The 26511-nt window shown below is 37.4% G+C and overlaps 1 protein-coding gene across 1 annotated transcript in view; it reads right to left on the bottom strand.

The window, feature by feature from the left end:
• Positions 1 to 24285, bottom strand: part of NECAB1 (N-terminal EF-hand calcium binding protein 1) — a 256058-nt gene extending 231773 nt beyond the window's left edge. Inside the window, exons 1-2 of the mRNA XM_027131376.1 lie at positions 24034 to 24285; positions 17128 to 17152 (exon numbers count right to left, since the gene is read on the bottom strand). Coding sequence (XP_026987177.1) covers positions 17128 to 17152; positions 24034 to 24132 — 124 coding nt within the window. The 5' untranslated portion in view covers positions 24133 to 24285. The remainder of the gene's footprint in view (positions 1 to 17127; positions 17153 to 24033) is intronic.
• Positions 24286 to 26511: the final 2226 nt, after the last annotated feature.

Below are 26511 nucleotides of genomic sequence, written 5' to 3'. Positions count from 1 at the left end.
GGGGGCTTAGTAAGGTTACCAGGGACAGAACATCTGGGCACTGTTAGGTGAATAATTCAGCACCATTGGCAGGGTGGGAAGGACACTGTGATTGACAGTCCCACCAAATAAGAATAAGCATTAAGATAAAAACTGGAAATAGATAACACTTATTAAGAATTTCTTAAGGGTCAAGCACCTTTCCAAGAAATTTGTGTGTTATCTCATTTAATCTTTCAACAAGCCTGTGAGAGAGGCACTATCTTTATCTCCATTTTACAGATGAGAAAGTTAAATAACTTGCCCAGTTCACAGAGCAAGTGGAACAGGAATTTGAACCCAGGAAATGTGACTGTAAAGTCATAAGTTTAACTACAATGCTACAGGCCTCCTGGATATAGATGGTGTACAGGAAATGATTACATTTCAAAACAGAAAGGGAAAGGAATGTTGAGCTACCGATCCATAGATCTGGATTACAGAAAGTGCTTAAGGAAGAAGTCACATTTTAGGGTAGACATTGTGCTTTATATACTTCAAGATCTGTTATTGGAGCAGGGTCTGACTTCACAGCTTTTGGGTGCCCATGACAGTCATATGATGAGCTCAGTAATTTGAATCTAAATTTTCTACTTGTTTCTGTGACAACTGATAAGCCCAGCTACATGAAGATAAAAATTTTAACAGTTTTCTGCTTTTGGCAGAAAAGTAACACATTTATGAGTGTGAAACTGCTTTACATTTTAGAAAAAAACTATACTACAGAAATGGAAAATTTTTTTCCCCTACTTTGTAGAAAAAAATAATTATGAGTGTGAAACTGTTTTACATTTATATATATATACTATATACTAGTATATACTATATACTAGTATATACTATATACTAATATATATATACATTTATATATATATATATATATATATATATATACATACTATGAAAATAGAAAATTTTTTTTCTCTTACTTTGTAGAAAAAATAAATAAATCAAGCTTCCAGGTTGGGGAACCAGAATGCTTCCACATGCCATTGTGCAGGTCCCTAAACTCCATAACCACAGAAGCTACTTTGTTCAGGACCTCACCCTACATATCTCTTCATCTGGTTGTTGTTAATGAGCATCTAAAACTGGAGAATCACAGGTTTCAGCAGGGGAGTTTCAACAATATGGCAGAATAAAAGGACATTGAGCTCACCTCCTCTCACAGGCACACCAAAATCACAACTAACTGCTGAACAAAATGACTGGAATATACCAAGAAACTATATTCTATATCCAAAGACTTAAAGACTAAACCATGATAAGGGAGGAAGAGCGAACTCATTATATAATCAAATCCCATAAGACCTGTGTGGGCGACACACAAACTAGAGAATAATTATACGGTGGAAGTTCTCCTACAGGAGTGAGAGCTCTGAGCCTCATGCCATGTTCCCCAGCCTAGGGTTCCGGCATCAGGATGATGAGTCCCCATAGCAGTTGGCTTTGAAAGCAAGTGGGGCTTGTTTGCAGGAGAGCCACAGGACTAGGGGAAACAGAAACTCCACTCTTGGAGGATGCACACATGGTCTCGTGCACTTCAAAATCCATGGCAAAAGTAGTGACTTCATAGGGGTGTGGGCCAGACCTATCTAATGGTCTTGTAGGGTCACCTGGGGAGGCGAGGCACAGCTGTGGCTCTCTCTGGGGTCATAAAAGCTGGTGGTGGACATAGCAGCCACCTATGTGACCTCTGGCTGGAGGCAGACATTTTGGATCCTTGGCATGGAGACCTGGCCCAACCGAACAGCCTGTAAGCTCTACTGCCAGGATGCCTCAGGCCAAACAGCCAAGAGGGCAGGAACACAACCCCACATATCATGAGACAGGCTAACTAAAACTTCCTGAGCCAACAGCCACCTCTATACATGTCCATTTCCACCACCCTACCCACAAGAGGGCCAAGATCCAGCTCCACCCACCAATGGACAGGCACCAGCCCCTCCAGCCAGGAAGCCTGCACAAGCCTCTAGACCATCCTCCCCCACCAAGGGGCAGAAACCAAAAAGAAGGAAACTACAATCCTGCAGCCTGTGGACTGAGTCTGCAAATGCAGGTCAGAAACTACCCTGGGACCAGTTGGTCCCTGGCGCTTGGGTGATGAGAGAGGAGTGTACTGCTGAAGCACATTGGACATCCCCTACAGAAGGCCACTTCTCCAAGGCTGAGAAATGTAACTAAGCTACTACATACATAAAAATAGAAATTTAGACAAATTGAGATGGAAAAGGAATATGTTTCAGATGAAGAAACAAGATAAAACCCCAGAAGAACAACTAAGTGAAGTAGAGATAGGAAATCTACTCAAGAAAGAGATCCAAGTAATGATTGTAAGGATGATCCAAGAACTCGGGAAAAGAATGGATGCACAGATCAGGAAGTTACAGGAAGTTCTCAGCAAAGAGATAGAAAATAAAAGTAACAACCAAACAGAGTAGAAGAATACAATAACTGAAATGAAAACCACACTAGAATGAAACTATAGCAGAATAAATGAGGCAGAAGAATTAATCAGTGAGCTGGAATTCAGAGTGGTGGTAATCACTGCCATAGAATAGAATAAAGAAAAAAGAATGAAAAGAAATGAGGACAGTTTAAGAGACCTCTGGGACAATGTCAAACACACCAACATTCACATTATAGGGGTCCCAGAAGGAGAAGAGGGAGAGAAAGGACCTGAGAAAATATTTGAAGAGATAATAGCTGAAAATATCCCTAACATGAGAAGGGAAACAGTCACCCGAGTCCAGGAAGCACAGAGAGTCCCAAGGCAGGATAAACTCAAGGTGGAGCATGCAGAGATACATAGTAATAAAATTGTCAAAAATTAAAGACAAAGAGAAAATATTAAAAGCAACAAGGGAAAATCAACAAATAACATACAAGGGAACCCCCATAAGACTATCAGCTGATTTTTCAGCAGAAACTCTACAGGCCAAAAGGGAGTGGCACAATATATTTAAAATGTTGAAAGGGAAAAACCTGAAACCAAGAATACTCTACCCACAAGGCTCTTGTTCAGATTTGATGGAGAAATAAGAAGCTTTACAGACCAACAAAAACTAAAAGAATTCACACCACCAAACCAGAATTACACAAATGCTGAAGAAACCTATAAGCAGAAAAGAAAAGGTCACAACTAGAAACAGGAAAATTACAAAATGGGAAAGCTCACTGGTAAAAAAAAACATACAGTAAAGGTAGGAAATCATCCACACAAAAATATTATATCAAAATCAGTAAATGTAAGAGGAGAGGAGTACACATGCAAGATATTTGAAATGCATTTGAAATTAAGAAATCAGCAACTTTATAAAATAATCATGTGTACATATAGACTGATATATCAAAACCTCATGGTAACAACAAATGAAAAATCTATAATAGATATACACACAAAAAGAAAAAGAATCCAAACACAACACTAAAGATGGTAATAAAATCCCAAGAGAAGAGAACAAAAGATGAAAGGAAGAAAAAAGATCTACGAAAACAAATCCAAAACAATTAACAAAATGGCAACAACAACATATACATTGATAATTAAAAGTAATGGATTAAATGCTCCAACCAAAAGGCATAGACTGGCTGAATGAATACAAAACAAGACCCATATACATGTTGTCTACAAGGGACCCACTTCAGTTCTAGAGACAATTACAGAATGAAAGTGAGGGGGATGAATAGATATTCCATGTAAAGAGAAATCAAAAGAAAGCTGGAGTAGCAAAACTCATATCAATAAAATAGACTTTAAAATAAAGAATGCTACAAGAGACAAGGAAGAGCACTACATAATGATCAAGCCATCAATCCAAGAAGAAGATTAAAAAATTGTAAACATATATGCACCCAACACAGGAGGATCTCAATGTGTAAGGCAAATGTTAACAGACATAAGGAGAAATTGACAGTAACACAATAAGCGTGGGGGACTTTAACACTCCACTTACATAGATAGACAGATCATCCAGACAGAAAATCAATAAGGAAACATAGGCCTTGAATGACACATTAAACCAGCTTGGTTTAATTGATATTTATAGAGCATTCCATTTAAAAGCAGCAGAATACACATTCTTTTCAAGTGCACATGGTATATTCTGCAGAATAGATCAAATGCTGAGCCACAAAGAAAATCTGAATAATTTTAAGAAGATTGAAATAATATCAAGCATCTTTTCCATCGACAACACTCTGAAATGAGAAATCAACAACCAGGAAAAAAACCACATAAAACCCCACAAACACATGGAGGCTAAACAATATGCTACTAAACAACCAATGGGTCACTGAAGAATTCAAAGAGGAAATCAAAAAATACCTAGAGACAAAAGAAAATGAAAACACAACAATCCAAAACGTATGGGACCCAGCAAAAGCAATTCTAAGAGGAAAGTTTATAGCAATACAATGCTACCTCAAGAAACAAGAAAAATCTCAAATAAACAATCTAAGCTTACACCTAAAGGAACTACAGAAAGAACAAACAAAACCCAAAGTTAGTAGAAGGAAAGATATCATAAAGATCAGAGAAGAAATAAATCAATTAGAAACAATAGCAAAGATCAATAAAACTAAAAGCTGGTCCTTTAAGAAGATAAACAAAACAGATAAATCTTTAGTGAGACTCAGCAAGAAAAAGAGGGAGACTACTCAAATGAATAAAATTAGAAATGAAAAAGGAGAAGTTACAGTGGACACCACAGAAATACAAAGAATCGTAAGAGACTACTACAAGCAGCTCTATCCCAATAAAATGGACAACCTGGAAGAAATGGACAAATTCTTAGAAAGGTATAACCTCCCATGACTGAACCAGGATAAAATAGAAAATATGAACAGACCAATCACAAGTAATGAAACTGAAACTGTGATTAAAAATCTTACAACAAACAAAAGTCCAGGACCAGATGGCTTCACAGGTGAAATCTATCAAATATTTAGAGAAGAGCTAACATCTATCCTTCTCAAACTCTTCCAAAAAATTTCAGAGGAAGGAACACTCCCAAACTCATTCTACGAGGCCACCATCGCCCTCATACCAAACCCCGACAGATACTACAAAAAAAGAAAATTACAGACCAATATAACTGATGAATATACATACAAAAATCCTCAAGAAGATACTAGCAAACAGAATCCAACAACACATTAAAAGGATCATACACCATGATCAAGTGGGATTTATCCCAGGGATGCAAGGATTCTTCAATATACACAAATCAATCAATGTGACACCACATATTAACAAATTGAAGGAGAAAAACCATATGATCATCTCAATAGATGCAGAAAAAGCTTCTGACAAAACTCAACACTGATTTATGATTAAAAACTTGCCAGAAAGTGGGCACAGAAGGAACCTACCTCAACATAATAAAAGCCATATATGACAAAACCCATAGCAAACATCATTCTCAATGGTGAAAAACTGAAAGCATTTCCTCTAAGATCAGGAACCAGACAAGGATGTACACTCTCACCACTATTATTCAACATAGTGTTGGAAGTCTTAGCCACAACAATCAGGGAAGAAAAATAAATAAAAGGAATAAAAATTGGAAAAGAAGTAAAACTGTCACTGTTTGCAGATGACATGGTACTATACATAGGTAATCCTAAAGATGCCACCAGAAAACTACTAGAGCTAATCAGTGAATCTGGTAAATTTGCAGGATACAAAATTAATGCACAGAAATCTCTTACATTTCTATACACTAACAACAAAAAATCAGAAAGAGAAAATAGGGAAACAATCCCATTCACCACTGCAAAAAAATAATAGAATAAAATAACTAGGAATAAACCTACCTAAGGAGGTAAAAGACCTCTACTCAGAAAACTATAAGACACTGATGAAAGAAATCAAAGATGACACAAACAGATGGAGAGATATACCATGTTCTTGGATTGGAAGAATCAATATTGTGAAAGTGAGTATATTACCCAAAGCAATATACAGATTCAATGGAATCACTATCAAATTACCAATGGTTTACAGAACTAGAACAAAAATCTTAAAATTTGTATGGAGACACAAAATACACCAAATAGCCAAAGCAATCTTGAGGGAAAAAAACAGAGTTGGAGGAATCAGACTCCCTGACTTCAGACTATACTCAAAGCTACAGTAATCAAGACAATATGGTACTGGCACAAAAACAGAAATATAGATCAATGGAACAGGATAGAAATCCCAGAGATAAACCCATGCACCTATGGTCAACGAATCTGTGACAAAGGAGGCAACAATATACAATGGAGAAGATAGTCTCTTCAATAAGTGGGACTAGGAAAGCTGGACAGCTACAAGCAAAAGAATGAAACGAGAACACTCCCTAACACTACACACAAAATTAAACTCAAAATGGATTAAAGAGCTAAATGTAAGATGGGACACTATAAAACTTTTAAAGGAAAACATAGAAAGAACATTCTTTAACATAAATCACAGCAAGGTCTTTTTTGACGCACCTCCCAGAGTAATGGAAATAAAAGCAAAAATAAAAAAATGGAACCTAATTAAACTTAAAAGCTTTTGCACAGCAAAGGAAACTATAAACAAGATGAAAAGGCAGCCCTCAGAATGGGAGAAAATATCTGCAAACAGATCAACAGACAAAGGATTAATCTCCAAAATATATAAAGAGCTCAAGCAGCTCAATATTTTAAAAAAATACAACCCACTCCAAAAAAGGGCAGAAGACCTAAATAGACATCTCTCCAAAGAAGACATACAGTTGGCCAAGAGGCACATGAAAAGCTGCTCAACATCACTAATTATTAGAGAAATGCAAGTCAAAACTACAATGAGATATCACCTCACACCAGTCAGAATGGCCATCACCAAAAAATCTACAAACAGTAAATGCTGGAGAGGGTGTGGAGAAAAGAGAACCCTCTTGCAATGTTGGTGGGAATGTAAATTGATACAGCCACTATGGAGAACAGTATGGAGGTTCCTTCAAAAACTAAAACTAGAACTACCATATGACCCAGCAATCCCACTACTGGACATATACCCAGAGAAAACCATAATTCAAAAAGAGTTATGTACCACAATGTTCATTGCAGCACTATTTACAATAGCCAGGACATAGAAGCAACCTTAGTGTCCATCAATGGATGAATGGGTAAAGAAGATGTGGCACATATATACAATGGAATATAACTCAGCCATAAAAAGGAATGAAATTCGGCCATTTATAGAGACATTGGTGGACCTGGAGTCTGTCACACAGAGTGAAGTAAGTCAGAAAGAGAAGAACAAATATTGTATAGTAATGCATATATGTGCAATATAGAAAAATGGTTCAGATGAACCAGTTTGCAAGGTAGAAATAGACACACAGATGTAGAGAACGAATGTATGGACACCAGGGGGTAAGTGAGGGTGGGGGGTGATGGTTGTGGTGGGGTGATTTGGGAGATTGGGATTGACATATATATACTAATATGTATTAAATAGATAACTATTAAGAACCTGCTGTATAAAAATTAAATAAATATAATAAAATTCAAAAAATAAAAAGAGACAGAAAAAGAGAAGACACAGGTATAAAGGGAAGGCAATGTGAAGACAAAGGTAAAGATTACAGTGATGTGGCCTCAGACCAAGTTTATGGTGGCCTCACAGCCACCATAAACTGGAAGAAGCAAGGAAGGATTCTCCCCTAGAGCCTCCGGAGTATGGCTATGCCGACAACATGACTTTGGACTTTGGTCATCCATAACTGTGAGAGAATAAATTTCTGTTGTTTTAAGCCACACCATTTGTGATAATTTTATTACAGCAGCCCTAGGAAACTAATATAGATAGGGATAACAATAATGTGTCTTATAAAAATGTGCTTTATGGATTTGTCGAGATTATAAAAAGAAAAAAATGCAGAGCAATCTTGACATATACAGGATACTCGATCATTTTAACTATTAAAATTATCCTTTAAATCAAAATTAAAAAAATAAAATAAAAATGATGGTTGAACCTGAATTTTGAAAGCATGGACATGTTGAAAGGAATAAAAAATGGCTGGTTCAACAGAGTGTCACAGCAAATTTAATTGGAAACTATGAGTTGGATAACTGGATTTTCTTCCAAAATTGTAACACTAGAATGAACCCAATACAATCATTTTACAGATGGGGAAACTGAGGCCCGGAAGCCTTGTGAATTTTTGCAAGGAGGTAGGATCAGAGTAAAAATGCATGTCTTCTCACTCCCACATTCTTAATTTTGAAGTCGTCATAGGACCAGAGCTGTAGGAAAAATGTGAAGGTCACTCAATGGAATTTCCTGTTGTTCTTGTTCAAAGGTGTCTCATTGTGGGCATATTCAATATTTACAGATGTTGCTGCTTGTGTAGTCTAAATTCATACCTTTGCAGAGATAGGGTCACTGTAACTTACAGTGTCTTTTCCTGTTATTGTAGGTTGTCTGTCTGGCTAAACCAAGCTATCTTCTTTGCCTTTTCATATTGGCCTTGATTTAGAATCAATGTCAGTATGATCAGATTGGGGAGAGAACTGTTACTAAACCTCCAGAAGTTATGGAAATGACATAATCACTTTTCTTCATGGGTGAGATATCCTGAGATTGCTATTTGAGAAAATAATGATACCTGTCATATATTTACTCTAAATAAATCTGGCTTTAATACCAAAACCCCTCAAAAAATGAGACCAATTATATGTACTGAAATTTAATCTGTGATTTAAAAACTCCCAACAAACAAAAGGCCAGGACCAGATGGTTTCACAGATGAATTCTATCAAACATTTAAAGAAGAGTTAACACCTATCCTTCAAAAACTATTCCAAAATATTGCAGAGGAATGAACACTTCCAAACTCATTCTATGAGGCCACCATCACACTGACACAAAAACCAGACAACAATACCACAAAAATGAAAATTATAGGCCAATATCACTGATGAATATAGACACAAAAATCCTCAACAAAATACTAGCAAACCGAATCCAACAATACATTAAAAGGATCATATACCATGATCAAGTGGAATTTATCCCAGGGATGCAAGGATTTTTCAATATCTGCAAATCAATCAGTGTGATACACCACATTAACAAACTGAAGAATAAAAACCATATGATCATGTCAATAGATACAAAAAAACCTTTTGATAAAGTTCGACATCCATTTATAATAAAAATTCTACAGACAATGGTCATAGGGGGAACATACCTCAACATATGACAAACCCACAGCTAACATCACACTCAATGGTGAAAAGCTGAAAGCATTTCCTCTAATATTGGAAACAAGACAAGGATGTCCTCTCTTACTGCTTTAATTCAACATAGTTTTGGAAGTCCTAGCCATGGAAATCAAAGAAAAGAAATAAAAGGGATCCAAATTGGAAAAGAAGTAAAACTGTCACTGTTTGCAGATGACATGATACTATAAGTAAATCTGCTACATACGAACCTTCAAGTTGTGAACTTCCAAAGATGCAAACATGCATTCCATCAATGTCAGGCCTGAGTGACATTGTAGCTTGCACTCCGTCTCCTATTGCTGATGATCCTTCAGCTCTACCATCTCCCACCTCCTCTCCCTCCTTCAGTCAGTAACTCTTCTTGCCTCTTCATTTGATGATGCCAGCCCCTGTATGCCAGCTGTTGTACTATACTACTGTACTTTTCAAGGTACTATACTGTAAGAATAAAAATGTTTTCTGTATTTTTTGTGTTTGTTTGTTGTGTATTATTTGTGTTAAAAGTATTATAAACCTATTACAGTACAGTACTATATAGCTGATTGTATTAGTTGAGTACCTAGGCTAACATCGTTGGAGTTATGAACAAATTGGACATACGAACACACTCTTGGAGTGGAACTCGTTCTTATGTAGTGGACTTACTCTACATAGAAAATCCTAAAGATGTTACCAGAAAACTATGAGAGCTCATCAAACTCAGTAAGGTGGCAGGATACAAAACTAATAAAGAGAAATCTCTTGTATTTTTATACACTAACAATGAAAGATCAGAAAGAAATTAAGGAAACAATCCCATTTACCATTACATCAAAAAGAATAAAATACCTAAGAATAAACCTACCTAAGGTGACAAAAGATCAGTACTCTAAAAACTATAAGATGCTGATGAAAGAAATCAAAGAAGACATAAACAGCTGGAAAGATATACCATGTTCTTGGATTTAAAGAATCAATATTGTCAAAATGACTCCACTACCCAAGGCAATCTACAGATCCAATGCTATCTAGACAGCCAATGTAATCCCTATCAAATTACCAATGGCATTGTTCACAGAACTAGAGCAAAAAAATTTTAATTTGTATGGAAACACAAAAGACTCCAAATAGCCAAAGCAATCTTGAGAAGGAAAAATGGAGCTGGAGGAATCAGGCTCCCTGACTTCAGATTATACTACAAACCTACAGTCATCAAAACAGTATGGTATTGGCACAAAAACAGAAATTAAGATTAATGGAGGTGGATAGAAAGCCCAGAAATAAACTCAAGCACCTATGGTCAATTAATCTATGACAAAGAAGGCAAGAGTATACAATAGGGCAAGGACAGTCTCTTCAGTAAGTGGTGCTGGGAAAACTGTACAGCTACATGTAAAAGAATGAAAGTAGAACATTCTCTAACAACATGTGCAAAAATAAACTCAAAATGTATTAAAGACCTAAATGTAAGGCTGTTTACTATGAAACTCTTAGAGGAAAACTTAGGCAGAACACTCTCCGACATAAATTGCAACAATATCTTTATGGATCCACCTCCTAGAGTAATGGAAATAAAATCAAAAATTAAAAAGTGGGACCTATTAAACTTAAAAGTTTTTGCACAGCAAAGGAAACCATAAGCAAAACGAAAAGACAACCCACAGAATGGGAGAAAATATTTGCAAATCATACGACTGACAAGGAATAAATCTCCAAAATATACAGACAACTCATGCAGCTCAATATCACAAAAACAAACAACCCAATCAAAAATGGGCAGAAGATCTAAATAGACATTTCTCCAAAGAAGACATACAGATGGCCAAAAGGCACATGAAAAGATGCTCAACAACACTAATTATTAGAGAAATGCAAATCAAAACTACAATGAGGTATCACCTCACACCAGTCAGAATGGCCATTATCAAAAAGTCTACAAACAGTAAATGCTGGAGAGTGTGTGGAGAAAAAGGAACCCTCCTACACTGTTGGTGGGAATGTAAACTGGTACAGCCACTATGGAGAACAGTATGGAAGTTCCTTAAAAAAACTAAAAATAGAGCTACCATATGATCTTGCAATCCCACTCCTGGGCATATATACAGAGAAAACCATATTTCAAAAAGATACATGCACCCCAATGTTCATTTCAGCCCTATTTACGATAGTGAAGACATGGAAGCAAACTAAATGTCCATTGATAGATGAATGGATGAAGAAGATGTGGTATATATATATATATATATACATACACACACACACACACACAATGAAGTATTACTCAACCATAAAAAAGAATAAAATAATGCCATTTCAGCAAAATGGATAGACCTAGAAATTATCATACAAAGTGAAGTAAGCTAAACAAAGACAAATATCATATGACATTGCTTATATATGGAATCTAAAAGAAAAAAAAGACACAAATGAACTTAATTCCAAAATAGAAAGAGACTCACAGACATAGAAAACAAATTTATGGTTACCAAAGGGGAAAGATGGGTGGGAGGAGGGATAAATTAGGAGGCTGGGATTAACCTTACTACTATGTATTAACATAACACTACTATGTATAAAACAGATAATCAACAAGGATCTACAATGTAGCACAGGGAACTATACACAGTATTATGTATAAACTATATGTGAAAAGAATCTGAAAAAGAATATATATAGGGCTTCCCTGGTGGCGCAGTGGTTGGGAGCCCGCCTGCCAATGCAGGGGACACAGGTTCGTGCCCCGGTCCAGGAGGATCCCACGTGCCGCCGAGCGGCTGGGCCCGTGAGCCATGGCCTGAGCCTGCACGTCTGGAGCCTGTGCTCCACAACGGGAGGGGCCACAGCAGTGAGAGGCCCGCATACCGCAAAAAAAAAAAAAGAATATATATATATATATATATGTGTGTGTGTGTGTGTGTGTGTGTGTGTATAACTGAACGATACTGTCAATCAACTATACTTCAATAAATTTTTTTTTTAATTTAAGACAAATCATTACAGTCAGGACTTTCACTCGTGCGCTCCCACATATTGAACTCCTTGATGAATCACTTCTCCCAGTAGGGTCATTGTTAGGGCATGAGGTGTTTTTTGTATGCTTGTTTGCTTGTTTGTTTAATGAATCACTCTTATTAGACTTTTCTTTGACTTTCAAGCTGGCAGATGTGTAGGAAGAGTTTGCAAGTTTGCCTATGCCTGAGAGCAAACATGAATCTAGAGCTCTCTGAGAACCCTCCTCTGTAATAAGCTATCTGATTCTCAGTTTCACTAATTTTCACCAAAATGTTTGAGAAATAGTGAGGCATTACGAAATGAAAATCAGCCTTATGCCAGTAATCCTACTTTACAGCACCCAGTCCTTAATCTTGTCATCTTTATTTGTGTCTCATATCCCTTATTAGAAGATCAGAGGGACTGTGGCATCCAGTGGGGGGGCCAGTGAAACTTGGCTAAGTAGCTCTTGTCAAAGGACAGCCTTGTTATTAATACACAGGAAACATAGAATCTGGCCTCTCGATGGTACTCTGAAAGTTTCTGTCTTCAAAAAAATATTCCTACTTACCAGAACCTTTGTTTCACCCCTCTACTTGAGGTCATATTCTTACATTTTAACTGAATAAACCAAACTTTGGGTAACCAAATTAAAAGACTCTTAGAAATTCTCATTTAATCTAATAACATTAGTTATATAATGATCCAATGAAATCTTCAAAATATTTCTAAACACACATATACAACAACTGTTCTTAGACCAGGGGTTTTAATGCCAGCATTATTTTCTTGAAGTAGATTAGTCATTCAAAGAGTCATAATTCTTTCATATTACCAAGAAAATTAGTGCATTAAGTCAAGAAAACTAGTGCATCGGGAAATCAGAATATCATATTCAAGCTCTTTGCAAATTCAGGTTATAATTATATTTATATATTTGTAGACTGAAGTACATATATATGTGCCATATACAGTAAAGTGAAAAGATCACCAAATTTGGAGTCAGATAAACCTGAGTTCAAAATTCTGCTGTTAACATACAATATAACCCAGAAAAATTATTTAAACTCTCTGAGCTTCACCTAAAAAAAGGAGAAATATTAAAAATAGCTAAAAATATTGTACAATTACTACTATATGCAAGATCAAGACTAAGAGTTTTAGAGGCATAAAAGAAATAATATTACCCCTCTTTCACAAATGAGGAAACTGAGGCAAGGGGAAGTTGAGTAACTTGCTCAAAGTCATAAAACTAAAGCCTGTGTTCTTACCACCAATCTAAACTGGCTATTCTGTAGACTTTTCATAATAACTGAAGACAATATATACAAAGCATCTAGTGTAGGGTGTAGCCCATAATATATCCTCAATAAATTTTACAAATACTATTGATTAATAAACAACAGATAAACAATAACAGTGCTTAGTTTGATTAACTGATATATATGATTACGTTTCTTCAGTTTTCAAGGTCAAAGTTTTGGTAATGCACTTCTTACAAATAAAGTTACAAATATTTATTGAGCACCTATGTTGTGACAGGCATTTGGCTCACCACTGTGGGCCTGGTGCTATGTGTAATAGGCATGGTCTCTACCCTCACAGATTTACAATGTACAGGTTATTGGAGTGGTCTAAAGGCCACTGAGGAGAACTATAATGATCTCTTAAAGAGATCAGTCATTACATTGGGATCAAAAGTGTCATTCATATAGCCTGCCTATTTGCTGACCAAGAAAGGTAGATCAAGGATGGCAGCAGATCTTAGCAAATGCACATCTACAAGAGGAATTAGATGATATTATTCATTACAATGAGCCTTTTTATTTTGCCCTTTGAGAATGTTAAAAAAATTCTTTTTGTATATTTTACAAATGCCCATGTTATCATTTCCATTTTCATTCGACCTGCATAGAAGTTTTGCATTTCTGTGTTTAATTTTAGGCTCTTTAGATCAAAGCACTTGTGTCTCTGTTATACAATACTATTTTAAGGTCTATCTTTAGGTCTAGGACCCTAGTCTATGATTTAAAAACAACAACCAACCCCCCGCCAAGATCTCTCTAATCATGTATTATTTTTTTCCAATTTCTCCAGAAGCTTCCCTTTCATGTGAGATAGATTCCAAAATTAAATCTGTACTGTGGCACGCTATCTCTCATACTGCTTATAGTCCCTTATTCCCTGTGTTATTCTATCACCAATTATGCAGTCCATAAGGTATTCTATCATGTGAGAAGTACATGTAGCATCTGTTTATTTGCCAATACAGAATGTGATGAGCACATGGTACAGAAAGATTTTTTACGCTAATATCCTCTCATTTACATTAGATTATCCCTATCCTTTTCCTGTTTTTCAATTCTGCTTGTATGGTAAATAGTCTGCTTTTCCAACTAAACTCCACTGAAATAAAAATGACTAGAATGTCACCAAGTGTCTCCAAAGCACCACAACACAAAAACAACTCAGGCTTTCAGTAGTATACTGATCACATTAATCCTAATAATACCAGAAAAATGAGCAGGTATAAATTCTTACTATATGTTATGCACTGCCCTGGGAAATTTTCATATGTTATCTCATTTATTATTTAAAACTCCATGACATAGGTAGATGTCATTATCTCTATTTTGTAGATGAGAAAGCTGAGGGTACAGAGTTTGTTACTTACCCAAAGTCACACAGCTACTAGGTGGCATAGCTGTGATTTAAACCCATACCTGCCTGACCCTGTCCTCCCCTCACTTTACACTGAGAATGAGGGAGAAGAGTAAAGTGGGATGAAAGGCAGAGGGAAGAGTGGACAGAGGGAAGGGAGATGGATAATGGAGTAGAATGTACTTAATTATTATTAATTCATTAAACAAATATCCATTGAGCACCTAGTATTGCCTAGGCATAGTGTCTACTCATAAGACAAGTTCCTTACCATAGAAAGGCATGTTTGGTTTAGAGAAGTAGAATCACCAACAAACAATTTTAGTCCTCACAAAGGGCAATAATCAATACATGCCAAAGTATGGAGAGAGAGGGTGGGGCTCTCTCTGGTGGAGTTGATGAGTGCTTCCCAGATAAAGTGCCTTTGACCAGGAATGTAAGAAATACCTCAGAGTTCTCAAGCTGACTAAGGGTTGAAAGGCCAGAGCAGGTGGAGATGAAAGCAGGGACAACACCACAGAAGTGTGGCATGTGGAGCCCCAAGTGCTTCAGAGGGCTGCAGAGGAGGATGCATGGTGAAGATTGTGGGAACAAGAGCAGAAGGACAGGTAGCTTTGACAACACATTGGGATTGGGCACTAGGAAAGGGAACAAGAAGGGTAGAGGTATCATATGGGGGGGATGAGACAGGTGAGGAAACATGGAACTGAATGGGACCACATGGGGTTGCCAGTGCCAATGACCACTCTACATGGCATAACATATGAAATTATGTTAAAATCCATTAAATTGTGTGCATAACCCATATCATGGGTTATGATAGTGGGCTGCCAAGGAGGTAAGTTTTGATGGAAAGAAAAGTGATAGATACAAAGGTAATACTGACCCTCTATCAGAGCATTGGGGTCCAAGGAAAGGAAAGTGTAGCCTCGAGAGAATTAGGATCTTAGGTAGAGAGGGAGACAAGGTATTTCTGAGCTGAAAATGGCTGCCAAAGTAGAGGCAGGTAGCATGGAGACAAATGGACTACTCAGTTGTGCTTTCAGCATCACTGGAGCTAGATATCAAGCATAGGCCAATGAGTAGAATGAGGAGACAAGATGATAGCATCATTATGTCTGTCTTAAAAATTAATCAAGTGGTTCAAGTGAAAAAAAAAACCCTTTGACTGCAACATAGTTTGAGAAAACATTTAATTGGGTAGGCACAGTTAAATATTATCAGGATTTGGGGCACTATTTTATTGCTCCTTAGATTTATATCTTTTCTGTTGTGTGGCAAGGTGTTGAGTGCCAGTCAAGCTTTCCTTGATCTGGCAGCTTAATGGGCAACTAGACTACAACACATGTCTGTCAGATCTAGATTCTGCCTGTAATTTCTCCCCATATATAAGAACTGGATTCAAGAAAAGGACTTTTTGAACCCTAAATTTGTCAAGAAACTCTTGTCAAGAGTATAGCTCTGTTATGTACTTACACTACAGCAGCAGAATAAATTCAATAATCTCTGATTTGGTATTCTGTGGAACAAAATTTATAGTGGAATGAAGGATTCAAAAGATATTGCTTATGACAGCTTATAATTGGACTTTGTGCAGGCGTCATTTCAACTTTAGTTCTTTTGACAAAACAATTTTTCCTTCTGGTTTCTGCTACTTGTCTGCCTCTATAGATTATCACTCACAGTGCATACAATTCGACTGGGAGAGCTATGCTCAAGAGCCATGGAGTGGAGATAAGTCTGTAATACATGCTTCCAGGTAACCATCTTAGAGTGTATTAGCCCCAAGGCCACTATAAAGTTCAATGTTGAGAGCCTGGACTTTGGTGTCACACAGACTAAAGTTCAAGTCTCAGATCTATATTTGATAACTCTAAGAAACAATGAATGCAAAGCACTTACCCCAGTAGATACTCAACAAATAGAAGCTATTATTACTTTAAAATTAGTTTAAAGCACAACACAAAAGGGAAAGCGAGAGCCCAAGTATGATGGCTCCTCACTTCAAAGGCATAAATTCCATCTTCCTGTCAAATGCAGATACCTCTGTCAACTTCTGATGAACTCGCCTAAACTGGAGCCATGAACTCTCCTTAAACTCTTACTGGTACAAGAAACTGACATTTTATGTGTCAATTTCTTGTGTTCCCCTCTCTCTTCCATATTATTCTATATAAAGTGATCTAAACAGTAAGAGATTAATAAGTAAAAACTGTAGACTTTTGCTCTTACCATTTTTGTCTGCTCTCCTCAGTATCTGGAAAAGAAAAAGGAAACATTTTATCACCATTTTTGTAAGTATTGCAGCAAACATTATACTCCCACATAATTTACCCATTATTAAATGAAAGAAATTCCAATTTAAAATAAAGTTTTCCCAGTTGAAATATTTCTTTACAATAGTAAAAAATTAAAAATACCCTAATGTCCATAAACAAGTGAATGGACAAACAAGTCATGGTGTATCCATACAATAAATACTCCTGAGCAATAAAAAGGAATGAGCTCTTGATGCATACAATAACTTGGATAGATCTCAAAGTAATTATGCTGAGTAAAAAACCTAGACACAAAAGAAGATATATTATTCCATTTATATAAAATTCTAGAAAATACAAATAGTAACAGAAAGCAGATTATGGGTTGTGTAGGAATGCAAGGGCAGAGAGGGCTGAATTGCAAGAGGGCATGAGGAAACTTTTTAGGATGGTAGATATATTTATTTTCTTGATTGTGGTAAAAGTTTCACATATATATAAATATGTGAAAATGCATCAACCTTTCACTTTAAATATGTGCTATTTAATGTAAGTCAATCATATAATAACACGGGGAATAAACAGGAACAAAAATAATAAATTGTGGATAAATAGGAGCTCTTGCATCTATAGTATATCTTACTTTTATGAGTTAATTTATTATCTGGGACTATCTTAAATTGTCTTTGATAAATATGAACTGCTTGACCATCCAGTATCTTTAGTAAAGATTTCTAATTTTCTTCTGGGAAACCAATCTTTCCTCCAGTCTTGGACCATGTGTTCCAGGGTTGGGCAGAGTACTCAAGCCTAGTAAAGAGTGTCATACTCCTCTGGCTACAGTGATTACTCAGGCATTAGCACAATAAAGCCAATGAAGCCATGGTTTTCCTTGAGTTGTCAAGAGAGAAACACTTTATCTTCTGTTGACTTTGAACCTAGGAAAATATAGGTAAGGAGCTGCTTTGTTGTAATTATATATGTCACGGGTTGAACTGTATTGCCCCAAAACAAATGTTGAAGTCCTAATCCCTAGTAACTGTGAATGTGACCTTGTTTGGAAATACAGTCTTTGTTGTAATCAAACTAAGACCTTACTGGATTGGACCCTAAATCCAATGGTTGGTGACTTTATAAGGAGAGCAATTCAGAGATGCAGAGACACAAAGAAGAAGGCTATGTGATAACAGGGACAGATATTGGAGTGATACAGCTGCAAGCCAAGGAATGCCAAGGGCTGATGGTCACCACTAGAAGCTAGGAGACAGGCATGGAACAGATTCTCCCCTAGGGCCTTCAAAGGGAGTATGGTCCTACCCACACCTTGATTTCACCCCTCTAACATCCAGAACTGAGAGAGTAAATTTTGTTGTTTAAACCACCATTTGTTTAGTACTTTATTATAAAAGGCCTAGGAAGTTAATATAATATACAACCTGGAAATAACTAACATTCAAGAAAGGAGTATCCAGAGGCTGAGAGAAACTGGATCTTGATGACACTCTCTGAGCCCCTGATCAAGCCATCCTGAAAAGATGATTTCTGCTTTTCATTACAAGAGTCAATAAATTGTTATTTTTTAAAATCTTAAAATAGTTTGGGTTATTTTTTTCTGTTAACAGCAATCAAATTAGCCCTAACTGATAATGTATACTGCTAGAAAAAAAAATCTGGATAATATAATACACAGCTATGTTATACACAGTACCAAAGAAACTGTCCCTTTACCATATTGCAAAGACAATACTCACTGGGAGAAAATATTTGCAAATGATATGACTGATAAAAGATTAATACCAATATATATAAACAGCTCATACAACTCAACATCAAGAAAAAAATTAAAAATGGGCAGAAGAGCTGAATAGACATTATTCCAAAGAGGAAATGCAGATGGCCAACAGGCACATGAAAAAATGCTCAACATTGTTAATCATCAAGGAAATGCAAATCAAAACTACAATGAGATATCACCGATCAGAATGGCTATTATGCAAAAGGACACAAATAAAAAATACTAGCAAGGATATGGAGAAAAGGGAACACTTGTATACTGTTGGTGGGAATATTAATTGGTGCAGCCACTGTGGAAAATAGTAATGGAGATTTCTCAAAAAACTAAAAGTAGAACTACCATATGACCCAGCAATTCCACTCCTGGGTATATATCTAAAAAAAACAAAAACACTAATTAAAAAAGATACATGCAGCTCAATGTTCATAGAAGCATTATTTACAATTCCCAAGATATGGAAGTGACCTAAGTGTCCACCAACCCCATGCACCAGCAGGCTAGCACCAACCCCAGGACACCCTGGGCCCTGGCCCTGCCCACCAGCAGGCTGACACAAAAAAGGAAGAAGTAAAATTGTCATTGTTCACAGATGACATGATATTATATATAGGAAATCCTAAATATATCACAAAAAAACTACTAGAACTCATTATGGGTTTGGCAAAGTTCCAGGATACAAAATTAATATATAGAAATCTGTTGCATATCTATACACTAACAGTGAACTATCTAAAAGAGAAGGTAAGAAAACAGTCCCATATACAATGACATCAAAAAGAATAAATTACCTAGGAATAAACCTAAGGAGGTAAGAAACCTGTACTCAGAAAACTATAAAACACTGATAAAAGAAATTGAGGACAACATAAACAAATGAAAAGATATACCATGTTTATGGATTAGAAAATTAATATTGTTAAAATGTTAACAATTAATATTAACAATATTAACAATTAATATTGTTAAAACCAAAGGTAATCTACAGATTCAGTGTAATCCCTATCAAAATACCAATGGCATTCACGGAACTAGAAAAAATAATTCTAAAATTTGTATGGAAACATAAAAGACCACAAATAACCAAAACAATCTTGAGAAAGAACAAAGCTGGAGGTATCATGCTTCCTGATTTTAAACTATACTGCAAAGGCACAGTAATCAAAACAGTATTGTACTGGCACAAAAACAAACACATAGATCAATGGAACAGAATAGAGTCTAGAAATAAACCCACACTTATATGGCCAATTAATCTACCACAAAGGAGGCAAGAATATATATGAGGAAAAAGCCTATTCAATAAATGGTGTTGAAGGGAATTCCCTGCTGGTCTAGTGGTTAAGACTCAGTTCTTTCACTTCTGGGGCCCGGGTTTGATCCCTGGTCAGGGAAATAAGATCCCACAAGCTGCATGGTGCGGCCAAAAAAAAAAAAAAAAGTGTTGAGAAAACTGAACAGCTACATACAAAAGAATCAAACTGGACTATTCTTTCATACCATGCACAAAAATAAATTCAAAATGAATTAAAGGCTTAAATGTAAGACTGAAACTATATAAATTCTAGAAGATAATATAGGCAGTACACACTTTAACATCACTATTAGTAATATTTTTTTGAATATGTCTACTCAGTAAAGGGAAACAAAAGCAAAAGTAAACAAATGGTACTACACACTTAAAAGCTTTTGCACTGTGAAGGAAACTATCGACAAAACAAAAACTCCATCTACTGAATGGGAGAAGATATTTGCAAATGACATATCTGATAAGGGGTTAATATGCAAAATACACAAGGAAGTTGTACAACTCAACACCAAAAAACCAATTACCCAATTAAAAACTGGGCAGGAGATCTTAACAGACTTTTTTCCGAGGAAGACATACAGATGATCAACAGGCACATGGAAAGATGCTCAACATCACTCATCATCAGGGAAATGCAAATCAATACCACCATGAAATATCACCTCACACCTGTTAGGATGGCTATTATCAAAAAAGACAACAAATACAAGTACTGGAGAGGATGTGGAGAAAAGGGAACCCTCATGCACTATTGGTGACAATGTAAATTGGTGCAGCCACTATGGAAAACAGTATGAAGATTCCTCAAAAAATAGAACTATCGTATGATCCAGAAATTCTACTCCTGTGTATTTATCTGAAGAAAAAGAAAACAGTAATTAGAAAAGATATATGCCCCCTTATGTTCATTGCAGCATTGTTTACAATAGCCAACATGTGGAACCAACCTAAGTGGCCATTAATAGATGAATAGATAAAGCAGAAGTGGTATATATATGCAATATAAAAATATATGCCATAAAAAAAAGAATGAAATCTTGCCATTTGTGACAAGTGGATGGACCTAGAGGGTATTATGCTAAGTGAAATATGTCAGGCAGAGAAAGATTAATGCTGTATGATATCACTTATATGTAGAATCTATAAAACAAAACAAATGATCAAGCATAACAAAAAGAAACAGTTATAGATACAGAGAACAAAAAGGTGATTGACAGAGGAGAGAGGGGTGGGGGAAAGAAAAATAACTAAGGGAGTTTAAGAGGTACAAACGTTCAGTTGCAATATAAATGAGTCACAGGTATGAAATCTACAATGTGGGGAAATAGTCAATAACTATGTAATATCTTTGTATGACAGATCTTAACTAGACTTATCATGGTGATCATTTTGAAATGTATGGAAATGTCAGCTCACTGTGTTGTTAAATAGGAACTAACATAGTGGTATAAGTCAACTATATTAAAAAACAGACAAACAAACAAATTCATAGAAAAAGAGGTCACATTTGTGGTCACCAGAGGCAGGGGTGGAGGAGAAGAAATTGGAGGAGGTGGTCAAAAGGTACAAATTTCCAGTTATAAGATACATAAGTACTAGGAATATGATGAACAACATGATAAATATAATCAACAACACTGCATGTTATATGTGAAAGTTGTTAAAAGAGTAAATCCTAAGAGTCTTCATCACAAGGAAAAATTTCTTTCTATTTTTAAAATTTTGTATCTATACAAGATGATGGATGTTCACTAAACTTATTGAGGTAATCATTTCATGATGTACGTAAGTGCACATTATGGATATATTAAGGTGTACATTATGCTGTACACCTTAAACTTATATAGTGCTGTAAGTCAATTATATCTCAATAAAACTGGAAGAAAAATAAATAAATAAATAAATAAATAATTAAATAAATTAAATACACTTCCAGAAAAATAAAAAAGTCTTAGGGAAGCACTTGTTATCCTTTGGGGACAGGCTGAAGATCAGCTCAGAATGAATGGAAGCCCCTCTTTCTCTCTCTGAATCAACTTCATGGCAGTTTAGCCATCAAACTTATAACTGAGATGATTTTCAGGGGTCCTGACTCTCTGTCCCTGAGGATTTCTTTCTCTGGTGTGCTGTGTGCCTCCTCTTTCTACCTGCTTAGTTCCTCAGAGGCTTTTTTGCCTTGAATGGCAAGACTTAAAAGGAATAATATCAGCCAGTTTAACCATTAGCACCAATAACATCATCTGATTGACCCAAACTAAGCAGAGATTAGTGCTCATTAGTATTGTTAATACCTCATTAAGAATGAGGTATTAACAATCCTATTGAGTGGAAGAAATTGGAATCCCACATGTGTATTGGTGGGAAGAAGATGGCCTGTCCAGAATGCCTGTATCCCCAATTGCAGCTGCATGGTGATGAGAAGAGAAGGCTGCTAGGAAACAAAGTTGAACCTTATCTATATTTTTGCCTTACACTAGGTTTAATTATTGATAGGGGTTTTCTCTCCCAATTAAAAAATTCAAGCTAATCCATTCAAAATAAACTTGGGAGGGCTCCTTGCCTCCTCTCCCTTATATTCATCATTTCTGCTTCACCATCATGATACTAATAATTTGGTTTCCTCATATTTTCATTGCTCCACAAATAAATAAATGTATTTGGCCTCTGGTCCCCTCACCTTGATTTTAATAAGAAATGATAACTCAGAGAAGGTTAGAGGAAAGAGCACGAATCACTCTTCAATGCCCTTTGCCCATCTTTTATCATGCCAGAATTGTCCCCACTGAGCCAGAAACTACCTCAGGGGACAGCATGAATGTGACAACTGAGACGCTGAGAGAGCTGGGTGCCCCGCAGGAAACTGAGGGATAGGAAAACCACAAAACCTAAAGGCAGAGAAAAGAGCTGAACAAAAGGGTGAGAAATATAGAGACCAGCAGGAAGAAGAGTAAAGCAAAATCGAGAAACAAATAAGAAATAAAACTGCTATAGAGATAGAAACCATAGCATGAAGGCAGAAAAATATCAGAGAAAGGGAAATAAGAATGAACAAAACTGATCATCAACAGCAGAGAAATGGAGGAAGAGAATCAATACTGAAGCCAGGGAGAGGTCCAAAAGAAGAACAGCTAAATGCTTGAACTGATGAAGATAATGACAGTAATTACAACTTGGAGAGGTACAGAAGGCCAATAACAGAGCAGGAAAATGGAAAAATAGGATATGGCAGTGAAAAAAGGATCATTATGAAAGAGATCTTGGCCACCGCTGGTAAAAATGAAAAACAAATATGTTTTCAAAGTGTTTTCTAGGGGGCTGGAGGAGGAGGTGAGGCATTGCCACTTCTACCGATTCCCTTGGTCACCACAGAGAATCTGCGAGGTGGGTGCTGCAAACAGAGCACATTAGAGATGAGTTGGGACAACTCCCCCCACCCCTATGGAGACTGTTGTATTTACAAACCTAGTCCCTATTGGAATCCAGGCTGTTGAGAAATTTAACTTTGGGAATTTATTAAGGGTTGTTAAGCCCCAGGTTTTAGGTCTGGGACAGCCGTTTTTACAAGTTGAGTGGTGGTCATTTCTCCAGCATTTAACTGGGTGGTTTACCAGGGAGAGAGGGAAGCGAAGTAGAAGGTAGTTCTCTCCGGTGTTCTGGGGGCAAAACACTGGCTGATCAGCTCCTGGGCCGACACCCCTCCTCCCGAGTAAGAAAAAAGACGATGGCGGTGGGTGGGGGCGGGGAGGGGCACTGATCTAACACCTTCCCTCTGTACTTACTTCGAGGAAGATCGACATGCCCTTTGACAGCTGCAGCTCAGAGCTGAGCTCTTCCGAGGAGTTGTTGGAGGACGGCGACGTCTCCCGGGAATCCTCCATTCTTGGGAGCCCTGATGGCCGGGAGCGGGAGTGGAGCTCGGCGGCTGCACAGACTCAGGCAAAGGATGCCGCACTGCCGTCTCTGCCCCGCCTGCTGCTGGGCTCGGGATCCGGAGCTGGTGTTCGCTTCCCGGCGAGCCTCACTCCTGTCTCTCTCTGGCTCGCTCTCCCCCTCCTTACCTCTGTCCCCCAGCGCTCCCACGCGCTCTGACTCGCGCCTCCCCCACTTCTCTTGGCTGCAGCGACTGGATCAGTCTCATCCCTGCACGTAGCAAAGCGCTGCTCCACTTTGTGGGGGAGTGGACTATGACCGTCCCCCGCTTCCTGCACCGCCATCGGCCTTGGCTGAATGTAATACTGAGGTATCTGCCCACTCCATAACAGTCCCACATGCAGCGAGAAAGGAGGTAGCCCAGACAGAGAGGGGGAACAGATGGAAAGGTGTCTTGAGAAGCAAGAGCACAAAGTAAGGACGCCCCTAAGCTCACCCCGGGTAGAAATCGTATGAGTTAAGAGAGATTCCAAGAGGTTTTGCCAACTTTGATTTTGAACAAGTGCACCTGTCTTTCCTACCCTCCCTAAAGACCGGTAAATGGATACCACCAACCAAAGAGGGGCTGGATTAGTGTGAGGATAAAATCACACATTTTTGGAATCTTGGATGCCCAGGTTCAGAACCTGCCCTGGTTAATTTGTCATTTTGTGATCTAGCAAAAATCATTTAGTCTCGGTTTTCCTCATCAGGAAAATGAATCACAATAGCAGTGCTTACCTCAAAGGGTTCTGTGGCTTAAATGTGGTAGTGCCATGGTCAAGGGTATGGACTCTGCATACAGTGAGCATCAAAAAAAAAAAAAAAAAGTTCTCTATGGGGAAAAGATTGTCAGGTAATGTTCAAGCAAGTTTTCCAAAGGTGAAGTCACAATAAAGGATGCAATACCTATCTATGCTTAAGAATGTAAACGAGGGCAATTATTCAACATTTGAGGTCTGCAAAAATGGTAATCTCACCTTCCATCAGGATAGATATCCACTGTGCTTCTAAAATGTGCACAGTACATACCAGTTGCTGTGTGGGTTACAAAGTTGAACTGTCTCAGAGTAAGATGAGTCAAAGAAAATAGCACTTTTTTTCAAACAAGACTCTGCCTGTGAGAATTGATGGGGTGGATCCAGATCTCCGTTTGGTGGCCTCCAAGAAAAGAGAACATGTTTTTTCTATAAGACAAGTTCACAAACTACCAGGACAAAATGTGAGTTCCTTAAGGCATATAAAAAAGTGCTACGGGTTTCTTAGGGGGAACAGTTTATAATTTAGCTTATGGGACCAAGAGAGGCCCGATAAAAGAGGTAGTATTTGAAATACTCCTGATCTTAGATCTTAAAAATTGGTAGATATTCTATAGTTGATAGAAACAGAAGGAAAGGTCATTCCAGGTAGAGGGAACAGCATGAGCAAAGGCATGACACCCAGGAAAGTACATGGAAATCTGTAATTAGTCTACTGGAATCTCTGAAAACATACAGAATCCCAGTCTACATCACAGGCTTCCTGAATCAGAATATCAAAGTATGAGACCCAAGAATCTAAGTCCTTCTTTCCCCCATGATTCATACACTGGTGCTCTGTAGCAGGGGCAAGACTAGTGTGAGACCGATAAATGGCCTTGGGCACAAAATGTAAGGAGGTGTTACCCTGCACTTGCATGATCCTGAGAGTGACTGCCTTTGCACCCTAGGTATCTCATTCGCCTCACCCAAGTCCCAGCCCTGCTCTGTAGATCAGTATTTGCAAGAAATGGATCCAGCTCTTCTCAACTTTGGCTGTACATTGGAATTACCAGGGGGTGTATGGCAACTTTTGTTATGGCCACAATTTCATTGACACTTTTCCTGTAGAGACGTGAGTCCCCTCCCCTTGAATCTGAAGGATTGTGACTGCTTCAATGAATAAAATGCAGCAAAAGTGATGCTATGCTTTCTGAGTCTAGGTATATAAAAAGCATCACAATGCCACCGTTTTCAGTGGAATATTTGCTCCTGGAGTCCTGGGATTCCTATAGGAAATCCAACTACCTTGAGCCACCATGCTTTGAGGAAGCCCAAGCTGTATGGAGGAGCAGAGTAGACACCCTGACTGACAGTACTATCTGAACTCAGCCTTTGAGTCATCTCAGCCTAAGTGGCAGAAAAGTGAATAAAGAAGCCTCTAGATGATTCCAGCACATAGCTGTTTGAGACACACCTAGCCATTTTTGTTGTCTCAGCCAGGATCTCAAATATCGTAGAGCAGAGACACACCATCAGTGCCATGCCTTATCTAAATTCTTAACCCACAGAATTCAGTAGCATAATAAAATGGTTACTGTTTTATACAAA

The sequence above is a fragment of the Aethalodelphis obliquidens genome, unplaced genomic scaffold (assembly GCF_003676395.1).
Source record: "Aethalodelphis obliquidens isolate GAN/ISIS:26980383/991018 unplaced genomic scaffold, ASM367639v1 scaffold39, whole genome shotgun sequence".
Lineage (NCBI taxonomy): Eukaryota > Metazoa > Chordata > Mammalia > Artiodactyla > Delphinidae > Aethalodelphis > Aethalodelphis obliquidens.
This window is presented reverse-complemented; position numbering and strand designations above follow the sequence as displayed.